At 41.2% G+C, this 19,319-nt stretch overlaps 3 protein-coding genes across 4 annotated transcripts; all 3 read right to left on the bottom strand.

Moving 5' to 3' along the window:
- Positions 1–107: 107 nt before the first annotated feature.
- On the bottom strand, positions 108–2,686 carry miox (myo-inositol oxygenase). Its single transcript, XM_029522525.1, has 10 exons — positions 2,645–2,686; positions 2,455–2,535; positions 2,000–2,080; positions 1,520–1,682; positions 1,380–1,447; positions 1,156–1,265; positions 717–784; positions 558–607; positions 304–416; positions 108–216 (listed from the first exon to the last, which is right to left on the bottom strand). Exons 1-10 carry the CDS (start codon positions 2,660–2,662, stop codon positions 108–110), a joined length of 861 nt encoding a protein of 286 aa, XP_029378385.1. The 5' UTR covers positions 2,663–2,686.
- Positions 2,687–5,889: 3,203 nt separating this feature from the next.
- On the bottom strand, positions 5,890–10,889 carry adm2b (adrenomedullin 2b). Its single transcript, XM_029522431.1, has 2 exons — positions 10,795–10,889; positions 5,890–6,280 (listed from the first exon to the last, which is right to left on the bottom strand). The coding sequence occupies exons 1-2, from the start codon at positions 10,887–10,889 to the stop codon at positions 5,890–5,892; spliced, it is 486 nt and encodes a 161-aa protein (XP_029378291.1).
- Positions 10,890–15,065: 4,176 nt separating this feature from the next.
- LOC115056231 (MOB kinase activator 2) lies at positions 15,066–19,002 on the bottom strand. 2 transcript variants are annotated; one of them, XM_029522516.1, is made up of 5 exons: positions 18,570–19,002; positions 16,872–17,011; positions 16,662–16,755; positions 15,926–16,050; positions 15,066–15,843 (listed from the first exon to the last, which is right to left on the bottom strand). In XM_029522516.1, exons 1-5 carry the CDS (start codon positions 18,650–18,652, stop codon positions 15,599–15,601), a joined length of 687 nt encoding a protein of 228 aa, XP_029378376.1. In that variant the 5' UTR covers positions 18,653–19,002; the 3' UTR covers positions 15,066–15,598. The 2 variants fall into 2 exon arrangements, with proteins under 2 accessions (XP_029378376.1, XP_029378375.1); XM_029522515.1 differs by having other exon boundaries at positions 16,662–16,758; positions 18,570–18,999.
- Positions 19,003–19,319: the final 317 nt, after the last annotated feature.

Genomic DNA, 19,319 nt, shown 5'->3' with positions numbered 1-19,319 from the left:
GTAATGTGTGTTAATACAAGGAACCATGTTAAATCATTTTAGAGTTGTATGCTGGATGTCATCTGCCAGCTGATTTCTCACAACAGTGCCATCTCTGAATCTTTGTTTCACCACTTCAGTATTCCTGGGCAGTACTTGTCAATCAGAGACTGGTAGTAAGGCTTCAGTTTGTCGACATCAGGCAGATCTGTACTTTTTGTGTACAGGTCAAATTTGCTGCGGAGAGGATGGAAAATCCCACTTCAGCTTGAAAATGTGAGTTAAATGATGTAAGGAAAAAAAAAAGGGGGGGGGGGTTCTCACTTGAACTCTTGGACCCAGGGAAGCATATGCAGGTCTTTGCTGTTACACAGGTGCATGTAGTCTCCATGAGAGTGCCAGGGGTAGAATGAATGGAAGCGAATCATGTACAACCCCTGAAGAGAAAGTTAGAAAAACATCTCAAATTAACGAGAAATGAGAATTACTTGAGCAAATTTCAAATGTCAGCACTCTGACTATTCAGCCAAGATCTGAGGCGCAGCTATGACATTTAATGAGTAAATGTAATGACTCACCTCTTCTGGGATCGCGCAGTTATTGAACTTCATAACTCTGTAGAGATACTCTAAAGGGAACAGTGGAGGGCACTTTAATGACAGTGCATGTCTCGTTAATGGTTGTGGTGTGTTTGTGATATAGAAGAGAAGAGATTGCGTGAGTAAGATTTCTGGTACCATCATGGCCCCAAGACATGAGAACGTTGTTGAGTCCACAGTTGGGTTCATAGATCCCACAGTCAGTGCTAAAGAGGGAAAATTATACAAATTAGACCAACCATAACAGGCCAGAGGTTTTTCATAACATTAGACTTAACATTACATTCACATTGAAAACATTGTATTGTTATCTTTTCATTAAAACTGGTAAACTACTGAATATATAGAAATTGAATTTTAGTTTTTTGCTCAATTTAATGAACATAATAAAAATGTGCTGTGTTTACGATAAAATCTTTGTTTACAACACTTACTATCCTTTATGAACCCACAGTGCAAGTTTTACAGGAGGGATAAAGTGTTAACTAGACCAGGCCAGGGGTGGACTGCATATTAAAATGAAACAACCAAGTGAACACTTTGTCAGACTTCGTTAATGTGGCATGAGAATACAAACTTGTAGCTGGGGTGTTTGCTGTCTGGATTGTCCCTGAAGGTGTTGTCCTTGAACACAATTGAGTTTTGGTATTTGCAGCCAACAGGAAAGGTGTCTCCTACCACAGCCCACTGTAGAGTACACAGATACAAGCATGACACGTTTAAAAGTGATTATAGCGCTCATAATACACACAGGGCATACAGTTGGGGCTTAGACAGCTTTCCCAGTGTTGAGCATGTTACCTGGGGTTCATCCCAGAAAGCCATTATCTTCCCAACATCATGAATCAGACCCACCAGCTGGAACCAGTCTGCGGAGGAGCAGTACGTACAGTTAGAGCATTAACCAGAGTTTAGTCCAAGTGCATGCTTGTACAAAGTACCTTTGTCTGGGTGTACTTGGCGGATGCCCTCGGCAGTCTGGAAGGCATGGAAGGAGTTGGGAAAATCCACATCAGGATCAGATTCATCCACCAGCTGGTCTAAAGACATGATGGCCTCCATCATCCCCATCTGCGTGTGGCTGCAGTTGGTCCATTCAAAGTGCTGTAGGATGGTACGAGACATCATTACCTCGGAGGAAGGTGTCTGAACAACCTTAAAATACAACTGTCAGTAAAACGATTGCCTTATTGCCTCTCTGCCATTAGTGTTTCACCAAACGCGTCCAGTGAACTCCTCTCTTTCAGTAGTACATCAGGAGTGGTAGGAGCAGATCTCCGTCAGGGAACATTGAACTGAAAAATGTACCAGTGTAACCTCAAGGAGATGTGAAATTAGGCTGAGACCAAACAGAACTCTAGTTCTCCTCAGAGGTCTAGCTGACATTTGACTCAGTTTGATGGGACTCTACATTCACTCACCTTTTGCTTCACAAAGTCCAGGGTTTGGTTGGTATGCATCAGCTTATACGTGCTAAACACACGGCTAATGAGGCTTCCAGTCTGGAAAACACACACACACACACACACACACACACACACACACACACAGAGTACACTTCCGTGAAACAGTTCGGTGAAATAAAGAGCAGGTCAAATCTATGACCGAACAAAGGCAGCTCTGCATGGGAGCATTTACCAGCCAGCTGCAATTTCTGCACTACTGTCAAAACCTACTAAGACTAGAGACAAAGTTTTAAAAATCTAATTATATTTTGCTTCATGCTAAATTACTGATAAGCCATGCCATTTTAGAAGCACTACATTTCACCCTTAGTGTTTTTAAATTACAATAGTGACTGTGTGTTTGAATGATGGACCTTTGAATTTGCCTTTAAGTAAGTATTATGTGCTGAAGAGAGGCTCTGGATGCCAACCTCAAAGTTTCTGTAGTCATCCTTCTCTTTGTGTTCTGACTTCTCCAAGTTTGGCCGATATGCCAAAGATGGATCTGGACCCTGCATTTCAAACAAAGAGCAGAAAACATGTTAAGTATTAGATTGGTGCATCTTAGTTATTTTAAACTAAGTAAAGATTATTCATATATATATATATACACACACATACAATGTTGACAACCCTCATGTCTGTCAAATAAAGTCTCTGCAGCTGCTGTCTTGTGGTTTGTTCATCATGTGGAGCTGACTTGCCTAAATATACCCTGCCGGCTTCAACGATAATGCTTTTGACCTGGACTGTTGGTGTATGTACAGAGTACACCAGTACCCAGTCACATTTTAACTAAAGCTCACCCAATGGGGTACACTGTGTTGAACCTTGAAACAGACGTGTTTGTGTGTCCGTCCCAGGAAGTTTTTCAATAGGTTATCTCTTTGTACGGCTGCAGAATGACTCAGTAGTTCTTTGTTTTGCAGTTTAGTTCAATGTTAGTGATAAAAGCACTTCTATAAGAAATGGTTACCTGTACAGTTAGAGTACATCAATATTTTATTCATAAACCCAACCCCATCAGCTTTCTCATGTTTTATTATGTTGCAGAAATGCAGAAAACGGACAGAATTTATTCATATTCAGAGGAAGTCAAATATCACATGAGTTTATGGTTAGGTTTTATGGGTTCTCTGTCCATCTACTCCAGCTGAGACAGGTTAAAGAACGTGAACAAACTGGAGACACCGAAGTGGGCAGAGCCCGCAGTGAATAAAACAGACGCAAACAGGAGCAGCCTCACTTTCATCGATACATGTCACATGTCCAGATATCAACCATATTATATTGAGCAAATAACAGCAATGACTGACCGATTTCTCAGTAACAAATTTCCTGGTTCACTCTGTTGGTCGGATCAAAGGGGCTCACACACAGACATCCACAGTGACTGGGACCGTTTACTCACCCTGTACTTTACCCTGTGACAACTGTTGTTTCGTAAATAATAACTTCCTAATTTTTCTGAGTTTTATGTATGTTTAAAACAGACTGCGTCATGGGATGGTCAGAACTTAATCTGGCATGGAAATCTGATAGGGATTAGTATTACCTCTCATGAAGCCTTCTGTTACTTTAGAGGAGCTGCATGAACTCTGATAAATGGCCTCATCAGTCCACACAGGTCCACATTGGTCTGCACCAGCTGTGGTGTGGAAATGAAAAAGTGCAGATGCAACATAAAAAAGAAGTGAGCCTACCAGCTAATTGTGCCATGCTCCTCATTCCTTTGTTTCCAGGCCACATCACCTGATAACACACCTGATTCTCCAGGGCAATACTCTGCAGTCGAGTTGCATTGTGGGTAATGTAGGAGCCAGGTATTGACAAGGAAGAATGTGTGGATTAAAAGGACATCTGCAGTGACGCTGACCTTCCCTTTAAGCCATCCGTTAGCTGTCTAACATTCTTACGTGTGTGAGAAAATATCACAGTGTTGTCATCAGAGTTCTGTCAGCTTGTGTTATTACCTGCTTCTCCACACATACATAGACACACACAGACAATCATTAAAAATTTGCCACTTATAAACTATGTGAGCATTTCCATAGATAAACTCACACTTGTTTCTCAGACTAGATAGACAAAATGACATTAGGGTTGCCAACTCCGTGAAAAATAAATAAGGGACACTTATTTGGCAGGACTGGCCAAGCAGATTTGGAGAACTATTTGACTCAAAACTGAATTTAATACGGGATAAAAAAGAAAAAATCAGTTTTTCAGCGGACGGTTGGCAACCCTGGATGAAATACGTGTGAAAGTTTTACTGGAGTTTTATTTCCCAATGCTGCTGTTCTAAGTGTTACATCAAACCATCACAGATAGTTTACAGAAGGACACAAACATGAATGCTTGTTCATTCATTCATCCTCTACCGCTTATCCGTTTCCGGGTCATAGGGGGGTGCTGGAGCCAATCCCAGCTCACACTGGACACAGACAACACACAGAGACACACAGAGACCAACAACCACTCATAACACATCTAACCATGCTGCCACATGAAAAATTTAATAAAGTCAAAATCATTCATTTAATGTTACATAAGACATTTTAAATTTCAAGTCTCACTGAACATAAAGAAGAATAAAGTGCGCTCATGCATTCCTATAAACACTTGACCAGTAAGAGCACCTATTGAAACGGGAGTTATGTGTAACGGACACATATTGAAGGACTATAAAGCTTTTTTATCACTTTGATAATCAGCATTCACTCTGATTCTTAATTTGAATAAGGAAAATAAACAAAAGACAAAAATGATTAAATCAATAAAAGCTTAAAAACACACTATACTGGCAAAATCCAAAATCATACAACCTAGATTTACAGTACACAGGAAATAACGCACTTTCTAGCATAGATGCCTTCGCTCTGGTTCACTTGCTAAGACACTGAAGACAAGCTGTCTGTTCAGACGCAGGCGGTCGGTGGATCAGGGTTAGTAGTTATTTTGGCTGATTCCGTGCACTGTGGGGTTTGGGGGTTAACTGAGCTTGGTTAACTTAGGGTACTTGTTCACAGAGGAGAAGATGGTGCTTTTAAGAAAGGAGGGGATCAGCTCAGAGCTCAGGTAAGTTTGGATCAGAAGGATCGCCACTGATGGCAGACACCGGCAGGTTCGGCCAGTTTGACAGAGGCATCTCTTGTTCACAGTTTTTCTCCTTCATTTACACGCTGCATAAATAACAATTATTCAACAAATGTCAGAACATCTAGGACAACAGTTTAATGAAGTAAAACAGAGGTTATGGCCAATAACGCTGCAGTGTAAGGAATTTTCCCGGCCAATAATGAAGGCCATAATGTTCAAGGATAAAGAGAGTCCAGATCATCAACAGTTATTTGTGTAGTGTCAACCTTGATTGGCCAAAACGGTACCATTTGAATATCTAGGAACAAGCTAAACGACAGTTTCATGGGCAAGAGACACAGTTGCTTATCAGTCAGATGTTAAAACAAACTAAAAATGTAACCATATTATCTGCTGTCCCAAAACCAAGTCAAGGTGAAAGAAGAATGCGGATTTATTAGTAAGCTCTACTCCATCAGGAATGCTGTGTGCGTTGTCTCGGACTCTTTGAAAACATTCAAAGCTACCAAAAAGTCACCCATGGACTTCTGTGATGGATATTGCCAATGCTTAGTTTGGCTTCTTGTTTCCTGTCACACTGACTGGCAAATTCCCAGATCTCATTATCGATTATTAGTTAAACCCACAAAAATAAAGTTTAATAAACAATTACATCAGCTTGACATTGCAGCCTTTGTTCAGGCTCCATTTGTGTCACTGATGCACTGAAGGACTCTGGCTGACAGCATTTGTGGTTAAAGGCATCTTTTGGTTCTTGAGCTGTGGTTTTAGCCATAACTGTGAGGGCTGCGGGGATTAATGGGGGAGGAGTCTTCCCTCCCACTTTGTCCAATCAGCTGGTAGAGACGGTGGCTGAGGTTCTGAACCTGACAAGTGCCCAGAACACACCCCACTCTCATCAAATGGCTGTGGCCCCTCCCACCACCACTGTTGGCATGACGACGACCTCGCGACGTTCGCTCCAGCATCCTGTTGCTTTGGTCCAGCACCAGCTCCGACAACTTTGGCGGGGGCTCGTTTTGCTGCAAGGCCATCCAGATGATATTTCTGTCTCCCATGGTGATATGGTTGTCAGTGGCAACGGGGACATCAGACACAGTCGGACTGACGGCAGCGTGAGAAGGCTTTGGGAATTGGTAGCCTTTGGATAAACTCAACCTGTGATACAGAGAGGGGCAGAGAACATGTAAAGACACAATGCAAAAGCTGGACACAGACACAGCATGTTTCCAAAAGATCACTGCATCGCTACAAGATGAAATGCCTGCTCGGGTACTCGACCTGTACTGCAGGAATGCTCTCTGTGCTTAATTTGGGTTTTCATCTTTCTTTTTTCAAAGACCAAAAGGACAAAGAGTGGATTGAAAGAGAAAGTGAGATGGACAGAGGGTGGGTCTCTATCTCCAGCTGCACTGTCTGCGTCTGTTGTTCTTTATGTTGGCCACTGTGACTCATCATTCACTTTGATGGTGGAAGCCACATTTTCCAAACTGACAACAACTCCTACTGAGACTGCTTCATGCAGAACCTCTGGCACATTTGAACAGGAGGTTGGGATGGATGCAGAATGATTTCTGTGTGAAATTCACAACCAAATAGTATTAGTTACTATAGCAACCACAATAAGTATGAGTCCCCAATGTTAAAGAAGTGCTGTTTTGAATCAAAACCACAATCTTTTCCTAAGGCTGACCTAATGGGGGCAGCTCTGCCAGCTTATTATAAAAAAACTATCGGATGCATAAATATCACGTATTTCATAACAACGTTGCCATTTTAGTCTGAAAAGTGGCACGTCAACGTTGATTTGATTGACGTTAATGTGTTGCAGTTGACGGATTGGGTTGTCGATTTGCAGATGTGCTAAAATATTTTTTGCATTCAGTTCGCCTGCTCCGTGAGAGACATTTCACTGACCACAAGCAGGTGAGACGGTATGAGAGGTGAATGACAGCTTATCTTCAGCCATCTGCGTTCTAGCTTTAAATCACAGACAAGAAATGACAATCAAGGAAGCGATACTCAGTCCGGGCACTGTTTTATCTGTTTGGCATTTTCAAAAGCTTTGCCCTGCCCTTTCACGAGGACAGTGACAGTGTAACTTACTTCAAATCACGGGGAAAAAAAACAAACACAACAAACTGATATGCCCCCAAAATGCTGTGTAAATAAAGTGTATTTGTTTATGTCGGACATCACATAATGCCTGATCATCTTGACATGGATTTTCAGAGCGGGTTTAAAGATTGACAAGCTGTTTGTCTCGGTAAATAATTGAAATTTTAGGCGCGTTAAACGACCTTAAATGCCCATCGGTGACCTCCAGAGGATGTTGTTGTATTTAACCGGACAAAAGTGGTTTGAACTGACCATCGACCGCACACAGCCTTGCAGGCCTCTCTCAACACAGCTACAAATTATATTTATCATTAATCAGCAACGGTTGGAGCTGGCAGGGGAGGGAGAAACATGAATGACAGAGTGACACAGAGGGTAGTAATTAGTGCTGAGAGGGTCCTACACCACCACTCGTCCTGAGTTTGTTTTTTGAAGAGGTACTTTCTTTAAGTCCCTTCTGTTTAGCCTTACTTTTTCTCACCCCGTCACAATACCTTCTTTCTTTTACATCCATCGCTACTCTCCCGCAAACATTCAAGAGTCCATCAAAAATGACACAAGACTTGATATATAGGTATATTAACATGGGAACAACTTAGCCTTAGTGTAGATTATTAAAAAAAGCACAAAGCAATAACACAATTATCTTTTTATTTGTGCCTTTTGCTACAATACTGATAAAACCAAACCTGACAATCTATCTGAAAAAGACACCTCACTTATCACAACAGCTCTAATCATCTCCTGCAAGCTGCAAGGAGACTATATAATGTCCCGCAGAACAGAGAATAACTCCCATAGTGCTGTAATGGCCTTTCACAAAAATAAATAAATAAATAAAGGGAATATGTGCAATAATGTTTGTTTGTTTCAGGTGAAAACTGGGCCAGAACACAATATGATCTTTATCCTGTAACTGAGCCTGACTGGTATTCTGATCACTCTTCTGGCTGGACACCCTGGACTCTAACTACAACACACACACTTATTCAGTCTCGTACAACCTCATTACTCTGTGTAATACCAGAAACCAAAAGCCTTTGAGATTGAACCACTCTATTAGCTTTGAAATGTTATAATGGATGCTGAATTCTGGCAGCACTGGATTAAAGTCACATGCATATGCACACACACACACACACACACACACACACACACACACACACATGCAAGATATTTGGGTGGTAGGGCATTTGTAGACACACAAATGTGCGGGTGACATATGAATACCTACCAACACAAAAATAGATTCATACATTCAGTCATTCATTTATCTTCAACCGCATATCTTCTCACTCATATACGTAAACATTTTCAAATGATTTCTCTACATATGCTCCTGTACATGCTACAGCAGTGCACTCGTCCACTGTAGCTGTCTATCTGCTGCTCACACACACACGCTGTGTGTCGGAGTTTAACACACAGTTGTCTCTGAAGGGAATGGCACTTGATGTTGAGGTGTCACCTCGTTAAAGGAGTGTTTGATGATGTTGACCTCTTAGCTATTGGAAACAAGATTTAAAAGCACCACTGATCAATTTCTAATTTTGTTTCAAGAATTTGAGATCATGATTCAAATCCAAATCCAAAATGTGTGCTGCTGGAAACGGAACCTGAGTGAAGCTGCTGAATGAGCTCGATGGTTTTATCAGCTGAATTCATCTTCAGTGTCTTTGGGAACTCGCTGTTTTTCCCACAATGCTGACACTCTGTGAAGTCAGCTTTATCTGCCTGCCTGGTCGGTTTGTACTTCTTTCTAAATGATCATACAGGGTCAACTTGGGTTTCTTTGTCCCCCAACTCACACACTCTGCACAGCTCTACATGCAGGTGTGTCTCTGGTCAACTTGCTCTGCTCTTCTATGTTTTCATGGGGCTGAGGTGTTACATGTTCTATGATTTAGTCTGCAATGCCCCCCTCATAGAAGAGAGCACGGAAATAGTTTCTGAACAACACTGCATGATTGGCGGCACTGTAACCTCTCTCTCTCTGCTTCTCTCTGCCTCTCTCGCTCACTCTGAGTGTAGCATTGCATGGTAGTCTGGGTTGTGAAGCTGTGGAGTCTGAGAGCAAATGGAGCTTCTTCAACATTCCTCCAAGTTAGAGCACAGCATGTGGTTGTTCACAGAGGAGCTGAAAACACACATACACACACACGCACCTTCCTGTTGTAACTCCTCAAAACTACTGTGTGCAAAGAAAAGGAAACTTTTTGTCCCTATCCGATCCCCACTGTTTCACTAATGGACATTATTGCTGGGTCTATTCATTATTTTCTGTCCCTTTTTTCAATTCCTTTCTAAATTAATAGAAGATCCTTCAACCTTTTTTCCTGTCTCCTTTTATTTCCTTTCAGGCATTTTATTAAGTGCCAGTGGCAGTATAATGTTACATCCAACAGCAACCTCTCTCCTTTTCAACTTAAGTCAGTGCCCCAGACTGTTAGATGGTTTAGAAAGCCTGCCCTATTGTCATTCAAATTGAATACCAATAAAAAGTCTTAATGCAAAAATTGAAAGTTGAGAAAGTACTTGACTCTCTGTACAGATAAGTAAGTAGTTTTACATAACTTCTCACTATAATTAATATCAGATGCTTCCTGAGCTTTCACTATTACCATATCCAACTTAGCCTAATACAGTGTTTAGAACTTAAACTGTGAGCGAGCTGAATTCACTATAATAAGGGATTATAGTGCTATATTAATAGAGCAATCCCTGTTATGTAAGACTCACACCTCCCCTTACTGTTCCTCACCCACATAATTATAATACGATATAATGTAGTGAAAAGTTTCCTTTTAACAGGGCCATTTCCTTTTTGGAAGATAAATTCTTAGCATGTGTCTGCATGTGACGCTCCTTTTAAAAAAGAAAGAGGTCTGCGCCTGCAGCAGTCTGTCACAAGACGTACACAGCTCTGCATCCTACAGCATCACAGCCTGCTGTACAACTTTTTCTGTGGAGTGTGTGTGTGTGTTGCTGTTGCTGTAGTCTAACTTTGTCTCTGGTGTGCTTTCTGCTTGGCCCCTCGGTATGTGCATGACATGCAACCTTGTCCTGAGTCCCGCTAAATCAGCCTCACCTCTGTCTCACCTCCTGCTGCTGAGGAGAATTACCTCACACTGATGCTGGAGCCTTTTCTCACATTAATGACTGCCAGAGAGCAAGATTCAGACCTTCGATGTTTAAACTGTCTTAATCCATCAATAACTTGGTGTAAATATACTCGTGTTCAACGTGAGCTTTCAGAGCCAGAGGCCACATCTTCAAGTGAACAGTTATATTCATCAAAGTCCCAAACCAGCCACAGCTCTGAAATATTCCATATTCCAAATAAGCCTTTAAGTTCTTGGTGGTGTTTTTCCATCCTAAATTATATCTAAGTTTTGATAAAGCAAAGCTTCAACATTAACTCATAATGAAACTCATAACTAAGCTATGATTTCTAAAAATGGGCTTTTACATTTTTGTTCTAAAAGTCTCCACCTTCTGAATCGATGATATATATCCAAGTACCAGACTGTAAGTACTCAGTGAGGATCTGGCACCTGTGTCTGGGAGAGAAGCTCTGCAGAGTCACAGTCCTGGACTGAACCTCCAGAGCCAGCAGCAGGCACAGCCACGCCGGCAGGAGCACACACATGGCGCAGCAGAGTGAAGACAGGCTGTCCAGGCAGATCTCAGGAGAAAAACAGGAAAATATTAAAATAAACAGGGAAAAAAAAAAATCTAAAAATCCAGTGCTGTTCGAAAGTTTTCAATGTCCAAGTTCGCTCTAACAAATAAAGACTCCGGTAAAGATGAATGACACTGACAGCAACCTCTGTCTGCCCTCCTGCATCCTCCTCAGCTGAAAAAAAAAAAAAAAGATGTGAAAACTCAGGGGCTCGCATCGGGAGCAAGTGCGGCTTTCCTTTCTTAAAGCCTGGCTGAGGGAGGAGGAAGAGGAGGAGCAGGAGGAGGGAGGAAGGCTTACTGTGTGCCCTAATCTCTAAGAACCCACAGTCGATTGACCCATCAGGGACTCCAGAGCTCTGGCGGAGGTACAGTCGGATGCATTTGTTTATTATTCCCATGGTGTGAACAGTGAACTTGACACTCATAAATGTGAATCTTCACATGGGAGATACTTTGGACAAAAATGTGCAAAACACAACCTAGAACTGTTTTAATACTTTGCATGATTATTGGTACATTTTTAGTTGTATATTCTGTTTGTTGACCTGACGAAATCAGATGTTGATGAATTTTGTATTTGTGCAAAAAGCGTATGAGACAAAAAGTGAAAACTAAGCCACCTCCAAAAATGAACCCAAATCAACTTTGAGCCGAAGACGTAAAGATGGTAGCAATTCTGTTATTGCAGTATAGAAGTACAAAATGAAAACCTGTCATGAAGTGCTTGGTGAGCTTGATCCAGTTTGTTTGCTTGGAAACTGATAGTTATCCATCAATAATTAGCACAGTGATAAGAAATGACAGAGGAACTAGAACATGATTGAAGACTAGTTCCCCAACGCAGAAATCACAGAGTTAAACATTCAGTCAAAGCTTTGGTGGCCACATGCCCTTTTAAAAAAATTGAAATGCTCTGTGACATTTATAAAGTTAATGGCAAACACTGGCATTTATTTATTTTTTTACTATGGAACACAAGATTCAATTTCAATAAAAAAAAATAAAAAAACCCCCAAAGGATCAACAACGGGCCTTCTGGAAACTTGTGGATTCATAAACAATTAAGCTGTTCAGCGTGGTATTTTCTGGCATTTAGCCATTGCGCGTCAGCAGCAAAAGGTATGATTGCTTATCTGCTGCTACGGCTGCATGTATTCTTTTCAGATGTGGATTACAAGTACGAGTAAAGAAAGGTTTTTAACCAAAACCGGAAACCAACCTTTTCAATATGTCATTTTATACCATATATCAAAATGTACACGTGCATAGGTGCAGAAGAACATATCCACCTGAGTACAGGTCAGAGAGTCCAGTCACAGTGATCCCGTTCTCCTCATTCTGCTTGTGTAATAAACTTTCTTTTTCTTCTTTGTGAAGGACACAGATGAGAGGCTCAGAGTCTGAACCTGATTAAAGACTGCTCTGTATGTAGAGGTGGCTTCAGGTCTTAATTAAAGGAGCAAGCGTGTGTGTGACTCAGCGGTTTGCAGTATTACTATCTAAGCTCAGTTTCCAGCACAGTGAGCCTCAACCCAGTCCAGCATGTGCATTAACGTATAACCTGTCTTATCCTGAGAAGCAGCCTCTGTGTGTGCGTGTCACTGTCCAGACTTATCCCCTCTCCCTCTGATCGCATGTCAGGCAAAGATGCTTTGGCTCTCGTTGGAAAGGCTGAGGTTCAGTTTCAGCCTTATCTTTGTCTGCACTACACCTTAAGCTGTTATCAGAAAAATAAGCAAAAATAAGGCAAAAATGATTGAACATTAAGCTTGCTGTTTGTTTATTATGGAACAGAACAAGCCCTTGGTTAGTTTAATGTGGGTGCTGGGTTTTACTGTACCATTTAACATACAGTGCACATACAGGGTTGTTTATTTCCCCTGAACACTCTCACTGTGTCACATATTACCTATATGGGGGGTTATTTCCTTTTTCAATGCGTTGGCCCCTTTCGAAATCCATAATCACATAAAAAAGTGCAAGGCTGCAGCCAATGATTGCTGATGTCAAACTCCAAAGCTCCCATAAATAAACTAATGTATGTTTGATGATATGGCCAGAAGAAATGGAAGGAGATTTTTTAGAAGTATCAAAATCCAAAATCCATGAAAGACATCACAAGTTAAAAAATGTGGGATCACAAATCACTAATTGCAAATAAGGTGTAAACATTTAAAAACGATGGTCAAACAAGCAAACAAATTAAATGTTTATCAAATTCAGTCTTTGTGAACTAAATGTAAAAACTATTAGTAGTTTGGACTCTTATTATCATTTATACCACTTCAATGTGATATTAGCATTAACATTATCAGGTAAATTTTTATAACACAAGTTCACAACAGACATGAATTCAAGACACTTTCCAAAAAGCAGATCTAGGCCTGCTCCATATATAATAATTAACATAGAGTCAACAATTACAATACTTTTGTATGGATAGCTGTGGCACACCTACCGTGATCTGAGTGCATGACGCCAGCATCAAATGAGGCTGTAGAGACAACATCAGACCAATTTTAATCACAAATACTCAGCAATGCAATAATGAAAACCTTCTCCAAATCATATTTGGATCATATATCTCTGGGTTTTGCTTTTGTTACTGCGCAATAAAGTGACTAGTGGAGGTCTGCAGATGGTGGTCTGAAGACTTTTCCTCCTTGCTTGCAGATTAACAGTTCGCACAGGGGAAGAGGAGTGAAAAGCAGAAAAGGCGACATAACCCAGAACAGCAAAATCGCATTTGCTCACTGACATCATGACAGAGAAGTCTGAATTTGAAACGAAAAGAATCTTCCCTGAGGTTCATGGATGGAAAAAAAAAAACTACTTGTTACTGAATATTTGACTGATGTGGAAAAATTAGGCTTTATTAACAAAATCATAACATATGGCCTCTGTGTACAGCTGATAATAAATGATAGAAGTAGATATTTATCATTTAGAATTTTTAAATAGCAATCAATAGTAATCAATAGTTAGCAGCTGGTGTTACTTGACTTTTTTTTACTCGGTGTGAGATTTGGCTTGGTGTGTGTTTGGCTTGCGATATCAATATCAAATTTGGGATTTCATTAATTTCCATAATTAGCAGCTAATGTTACATTTACATATATATATTTATTATTTTTTTTTTTTTTAGTCTGCCATGGTGGGAACTTGTTGGAGTTCAACTATAGGAATGAACTCTTTCAATCTCTGTTTTATAGAAGCTTAATGATTCACTTATTAGATTATTAGATATTAAATTTGACATCCATATCATCATGACTGGCCAGGTTACAAACATTTTAACACTTTGCAGTGATTCTTCTTTCATCATGCTTTTCTTTTTTTATTATTTTTTACAATGTGACGGCACATTGGTGCCTCTGTGTGGTGAAATGTGGGATCACAGCAAAATAAACCCTACGACACTATTCCGAAGAGGGTGGTTATCTTTTGTTTCAACATTAATTATTTGTACAAATACACCCGAACTCTTCAGAGACTTACTTACAGTCCATATACAGAACACGGGCTATGAATGTACGTATGCTTCTTTACTGGAAGTGACTTCGGGGTGTCCTCAGTTGGTTTTCATCCTCCGATGCCCTTTTTGTTTTAGTGTCTGAAAGCAGAGAGCAGCTTGTATTTCTGCTCAAACATGGTGCTGTCCCTACATACGGATGTGTCCTCTTGCAGAGCTATAGCATCAGGATTCCCAATACTTATTATTAATACTGATAATATTCCTATTTTATTTTGTCAGCAATACTTGAGGTATTCATATGGGAGTATGAATCTCCAATTTTTGGAAGTATGTACATGCGCTATAATTTAGGGGCTTTGGAGAGATGTAAACAGAAACTACACCCCATTTCGAGGCAACAATTTTTCAGAATTGATTTGAATAAACTGGCAGCTATTTGCTGCTCAAACATATGGACGTCCACCACTGGAATAGTTTCATATCAAAGAAAGTGAGGCATCGGCGCTAACCACCACACCACTAGTGCCACCCTTATTTAAAATATATTATATTCAAAACATTTTCTGTCAGAAATGTTTATTACAGTGAGAAGGATCAAACGGACACAGTGATACGCTGTGTCTTTCAATACAGCTGCAGTCACAACATTGTCTTTATAGGTCTTTGTAAATGTTTAAAATGCAATATTGGCATATTTTTCTTACAATAACTGTTAGTTGATGTGATAACAAAAGACAATTCAGTGTTTTTTTTTTTACACTGTTAAATCTATGAGGAAGATTTACTGACCGTCAAGACTTTTGCCTCGTCCAAATATAATCATGAGCCTTAATGTCAAAATACACTTACATGCAATTTTATAGTTTCACACAGTATCACAAAAACATATGGCAACTATATACAACAGGAGGAGACAGTCTTGTCTGGTCTGAATCATTGCTTTTTTTAAAGCGTACTGGACTCAGTTCTCCCATTTATGGCTCATAAATAGTATTTTTCGTTTTTTTAATCCTGGTTTATATGACACATGCGCTACCAGTCAAAAGTTAAGACACTTTCTCATTCAAATTAATAGGAAAGTGTGTCCAAACGTTTCACTGGTAGTGTATCCATACTGTGAAATAAGCTAGGCAACAAGATAGCTCTATGACCTTTTATAACAAGTGAGTGTGTAATTAAAATGTTTGTGTGTTTACGCTTTAGGTTTCGCTTTGCTGTCCCAGAGCTGTGATTAGATCCCGCAGTGGCTCGGTGTCTTCAGTCTCCAGCAGTGCATGCAGCTGACAGAAGAGTGTTAGGTGTGTGAAAAGTGTGTTGAGGTGCGCTTGTAGGCCAAGAGAAAGCGTCTCTCTGTAGTGAGACCAGTAAATGTGAGCCAGGGTCCTGAATAACAGCAAAAACACCTTCTGGACCAGAAAGACAAAACCCGTTGGAAATGCTGAACCTGAAAACGGGAAACAATAAAAACACTGAAACTGGAGCGTTATGTGAATGAATGCAACACTGACGATACAAATGAAATGTACCGGCTTTAGTGGGGAACACCTCTTCATCAGTGAGCAGGTCCTGAATGTACGACATTGCATAGTCAAAGTAAAGCGGAGCAGAGCACTTCAGCTTCCTTCCATGGTCGTCAATCCAGACATAAATCCTGACCACACGAGCACACAGCCGGTTAGACTATCTAGCTAACTTTAAAAGCCAGCTTTTATTTATTACTTGAACAATTTTATGGAAGTTCTCACAAGAAAATTTCACTCAATCCACCATTATAATGTAATAAAGTACAAATGTTATGTTCAGAGCAAAAACACAACCCCGCCTCACCCTGAATACTTGGCATGAGAAAGGACGACAATTGATACGATGAAATTGTTGGGTCAGATGACTTCAGATTACCAAACTCCCTGATAAACACTGAGCTGTGACTGAAGTTTTTAGGCTTTCGTCAAGATTTTTCGTTTTGTTTTTGTCAAACTACTGCTTCCGTAGCCATCAAACAACATTTACACTCAGCTGTTAGATCTGTGAGCTACTGCTGGTACGAGGGCTTTGAAAACATCACTGGCTCCTTGAGCTTTTATATAAGAAGCCCTTAGCAACAGGAAAAAATGTAATTTCCAATATTTTTAAATATCTACAACTTGTTCACTGTAAGGTCTGTGTATGAATTTTGGCAAATAAAAAAAATTGCATTACTAATACTAATGAATGAAAGTGTCTTTGTGATGGGAAAATCTGTTTCATTGTCAATTGATTTACGTGTTGCCAGGTCCGCATGCAGTTGGGCAGGTGCTGGGAGTGCAGAACTCAGACAGAGCACTGGAGAACAGGTTCACATGCTTGAAAAAGGCCACTGCTGAAAAAACCAAGAGAAAACAAGAACATCTTATTCATATTACTGTCTCTGAGTGTGTGGGAGGATAAGTGGCACGAGAGAGAGGAAACAGCGGTTTAATGGGATCTACTCACTGTTGCTGGCCAGCCACTCCGCCCTATCGATGCCCGGTGGGAGGGCTGTTAGGGCAAACATGTCTGTGTGCGTGATCCTCTGGCACACGTGCTGCTCCTGCAGATATGGACGCTCCTCCAGATTATTGTTATTAATTCCCCTTGGGAGGACAGTGCAGAGTTAATGAGGTGGAGAAGGACCGGCACAGAGAGTATTGCTGTGTAATCCAATCAATGGGTCACTGGATTCATTCATTCTGATTCATCCATTAGATAATATTTTACAGCGTGTGCGATACTCTCACATCCATCTTGGGTTTTGTGGCTGGCACACACACCTGCAGACGTATAGAAGCACTGCAGTGGGTGCAGACCTGAAAATCCAGTCAAGCAGCCGTTTGTAATGAAGGCGGTCGATTCAGAGCCGAGGTAATTACTGTTAATGAAGCTCACTGCTGCAGTGGTCCCGGCCACACAGCCTAACATTGGTCAGCATCAGTGTCTCCTGTCTCTGTCCTACAGCAGCTACAGGTAGTGCTTTATCATCAGTCACACAGGGCTGGCAGTTTGGAAACTTGTGATAACACAAGTCTGTGTGCAAGAAATGAACAATATTTTCAAATGCCAGATGGTGTAATGGAAAGTCGAACACGTGGGTGATTTGAATTTATGCAAAACTGGGTTGCCACTTCGACAGTAGTACGTAGAGTCACTGGATTCAAGAGAACATTTCAAAGTGTGGTGGGATCAGGCAGCTGGTAGGCATTTGGTTTGCTGGACATCTACACACACACACACACACACACACACACACACACACAGCAGCTGAGTTTACTCAGAGTGACCTTGCCTACTGTGATAAGGGAAACACTGAGCTCTCTGTGGGGGTTCATGCCCTGTGGTGTGAATATGCATGAGGACAAAGGAGGGAAATTTGGTTAGATGGTCTTAACAGCAGTTTGGTTTATTCAAAGTAAAGGTCAGAAGAGGAAGAGAGGGAGGAATATCAGAGGGGAATGGAAACATTAACTGCACAAACACGTATTAGTGGAAATACCAACCATGACAAACTCCTCATGTCCACAGGAACTTCTTTTGTTAACATCCTGTTCCAACCTCGTGGTGTTAACTCAGTTAATACCTCATAGCTATCACTTATCTGCACACAAACACAATGATCCTGGAGCTACTTGTAATGTTGTGTTTGTGTGCAAACAAACTCTGCTCTGCTGCTCTTGGCCATATGTTTACATTTATACCTCTGCCATGAAGGCGATATGAGCAGTCCTCTTCGGCTGGCCCCAACTGGCTCAAACAGATTAATCCCAGAGCAAGCATTTGCATAGTGGCTGGGATAAAACACATTTCCACAGGCAGTCTACGCTGTTTTTTGGTTCGCACTATTTCTCAACATGTGTTCCTGCTGCTGGAGGAATCCACCTTCACTGATGCCATCGGCCAAATATGTGACTCACACACAGACACACACGCACACACACTCTCTCCCTCTTTTTATCTGGAGAACATTCTTCAGTGAACCCTGACTGTCCAGCGTCCTAATCTCTTCTGCTCTACATCATGCATACTGCCGACCAAACTTCCTCTTTTAAGTTAATATATGCTCTTTCAGAATACAGCAGACTGTAACAGAAAACAGCAAAAGTCAAGACAGGACACCCAAACGCGGTGAAGAGAGTTAGCAGTATATAAAGAACTTACATTTTTTCATTGTTGACGTCAGAAGGCTGGAGAGTTTTGGTGTCTGCATCCGTAGCCGAGGGGTAACTATGGCAACCCCCCATGGCGTAAAGCTAAGACCAGAGCTGTTGGAGGTGCCAGCCCCACTTTTCCATCCCAAACATGCTCACCCACACACCTCTACACACAACAGGCAGCATATAGCAACCACTGTGACAACACAAACATCCCTCTCAGCTCACAGAGCCCACACAGCAAGATCCGCCCCCTTTTTCTCAAAGTTGAGCAAAACACACACAGACACATACACAGAGGAAAAAAAAATGTAGTGCAGGAGTTCAGGAATGGTCTCCTGTGCTGGGAGTGAAACTCTCCAGCTGTCTGCTTCTCCTTTTGCTCCAGTATTCCAGTGTCAGTGTGTATATGTCTCCTTTGTCTAGAGTCCCACACCCCACAGGCTCCTCCCCTCTCAGCTCCAAGTGGACAGGCAGGTTTCTCCACAACCCACTAAAGTACAACACACAACTCCGCCTCCTTCTCCTTTTTTTCCCCCACTGCATACAGACACACATTCCGACATGAATGGACCCTCTACAAGGACAGCAGACAGGTACAGGTGACAAACTAAAGGCGCTTTTCCTCTGTGGAGGAGGGAAGCAGGAGGCGTGGCACAGGGCTGAGCTGCAGCAGGTGTGGTCACCCTCCATAATCCATGGGAACTAGAGGAATGTGATGACACACACATCCATATATATATATATATATATATAT

This window comes from Echeneis naucrates, chromosome 16, assembly GCF_900963305.1.
Source record: "Echeneis naucrates chromosome 16, fEcheNa1.1, whole genome shotgun sequence".
In the NCBI taxonomy this organism is placed as follows: Eukaryota; Metazoa; Chordata; class Actinopteri; order Carangiformes; family Echeneidae; genus Echeneis; species Echeneis naucrates.
This window is presented reverse-complemented; position numbering and strand designations above follow the sequence as displayed.

Bases quoted from the DNA above. Each gene is read 5' to 3' on its own strand.
- miox (XM_029522525.1), bottom strand. The intron at 1,448-1,519 runs GTACTTTGTACA...GCTCCTCCGCAG, and splicing joins CCAAGTACACCCAGACAAAG to ACTGGTTCCAGCTGGTGGGT. The intron at 217-303 runs GTGAGAACCCCC...TCCTCTCCGCAG, and splicing joins CCCTGGGTCCAAGAGTTCAA to CAAATTTGACCTGTACACAA.
- LOC115056231 (XM_029522515.1), bottom strand. From the start codon at position 18,652: ATGGGGGGTTGCCATAGTTACCCCTCGGCTACGGATGCAGACACCAAA. The intron at 17,012-18,569 runs GTAAGTTCTTTA...TGTCCTCCCAAG, and splicing joins GACGTCAACAATGAAAAAAT to GGGAATTAATAACAATAATC. The intron at 15,844-15,925 runs GTACATTTCATT...TCCCGTTTTCAG, and splicing joins GGTGTTCCCCACTAAAGCCG to GTTCAGCATTTCCAACGGGT.
- adm2b (XM_029522431.1), bottom strand. From the start codon at position 10,889: ATGTGTGTGCTCCTGCCGGCGTGGCTGTGCCTGCTGCTGGCTCTGGAG. The intron at 6,281-10,794 runs GTGCCAGATCCT...TCTGTATCACAG, and splicing joins AGCTTCTCTCCCAGACACAG to GTTGAGTTTATCCAAAGGCT.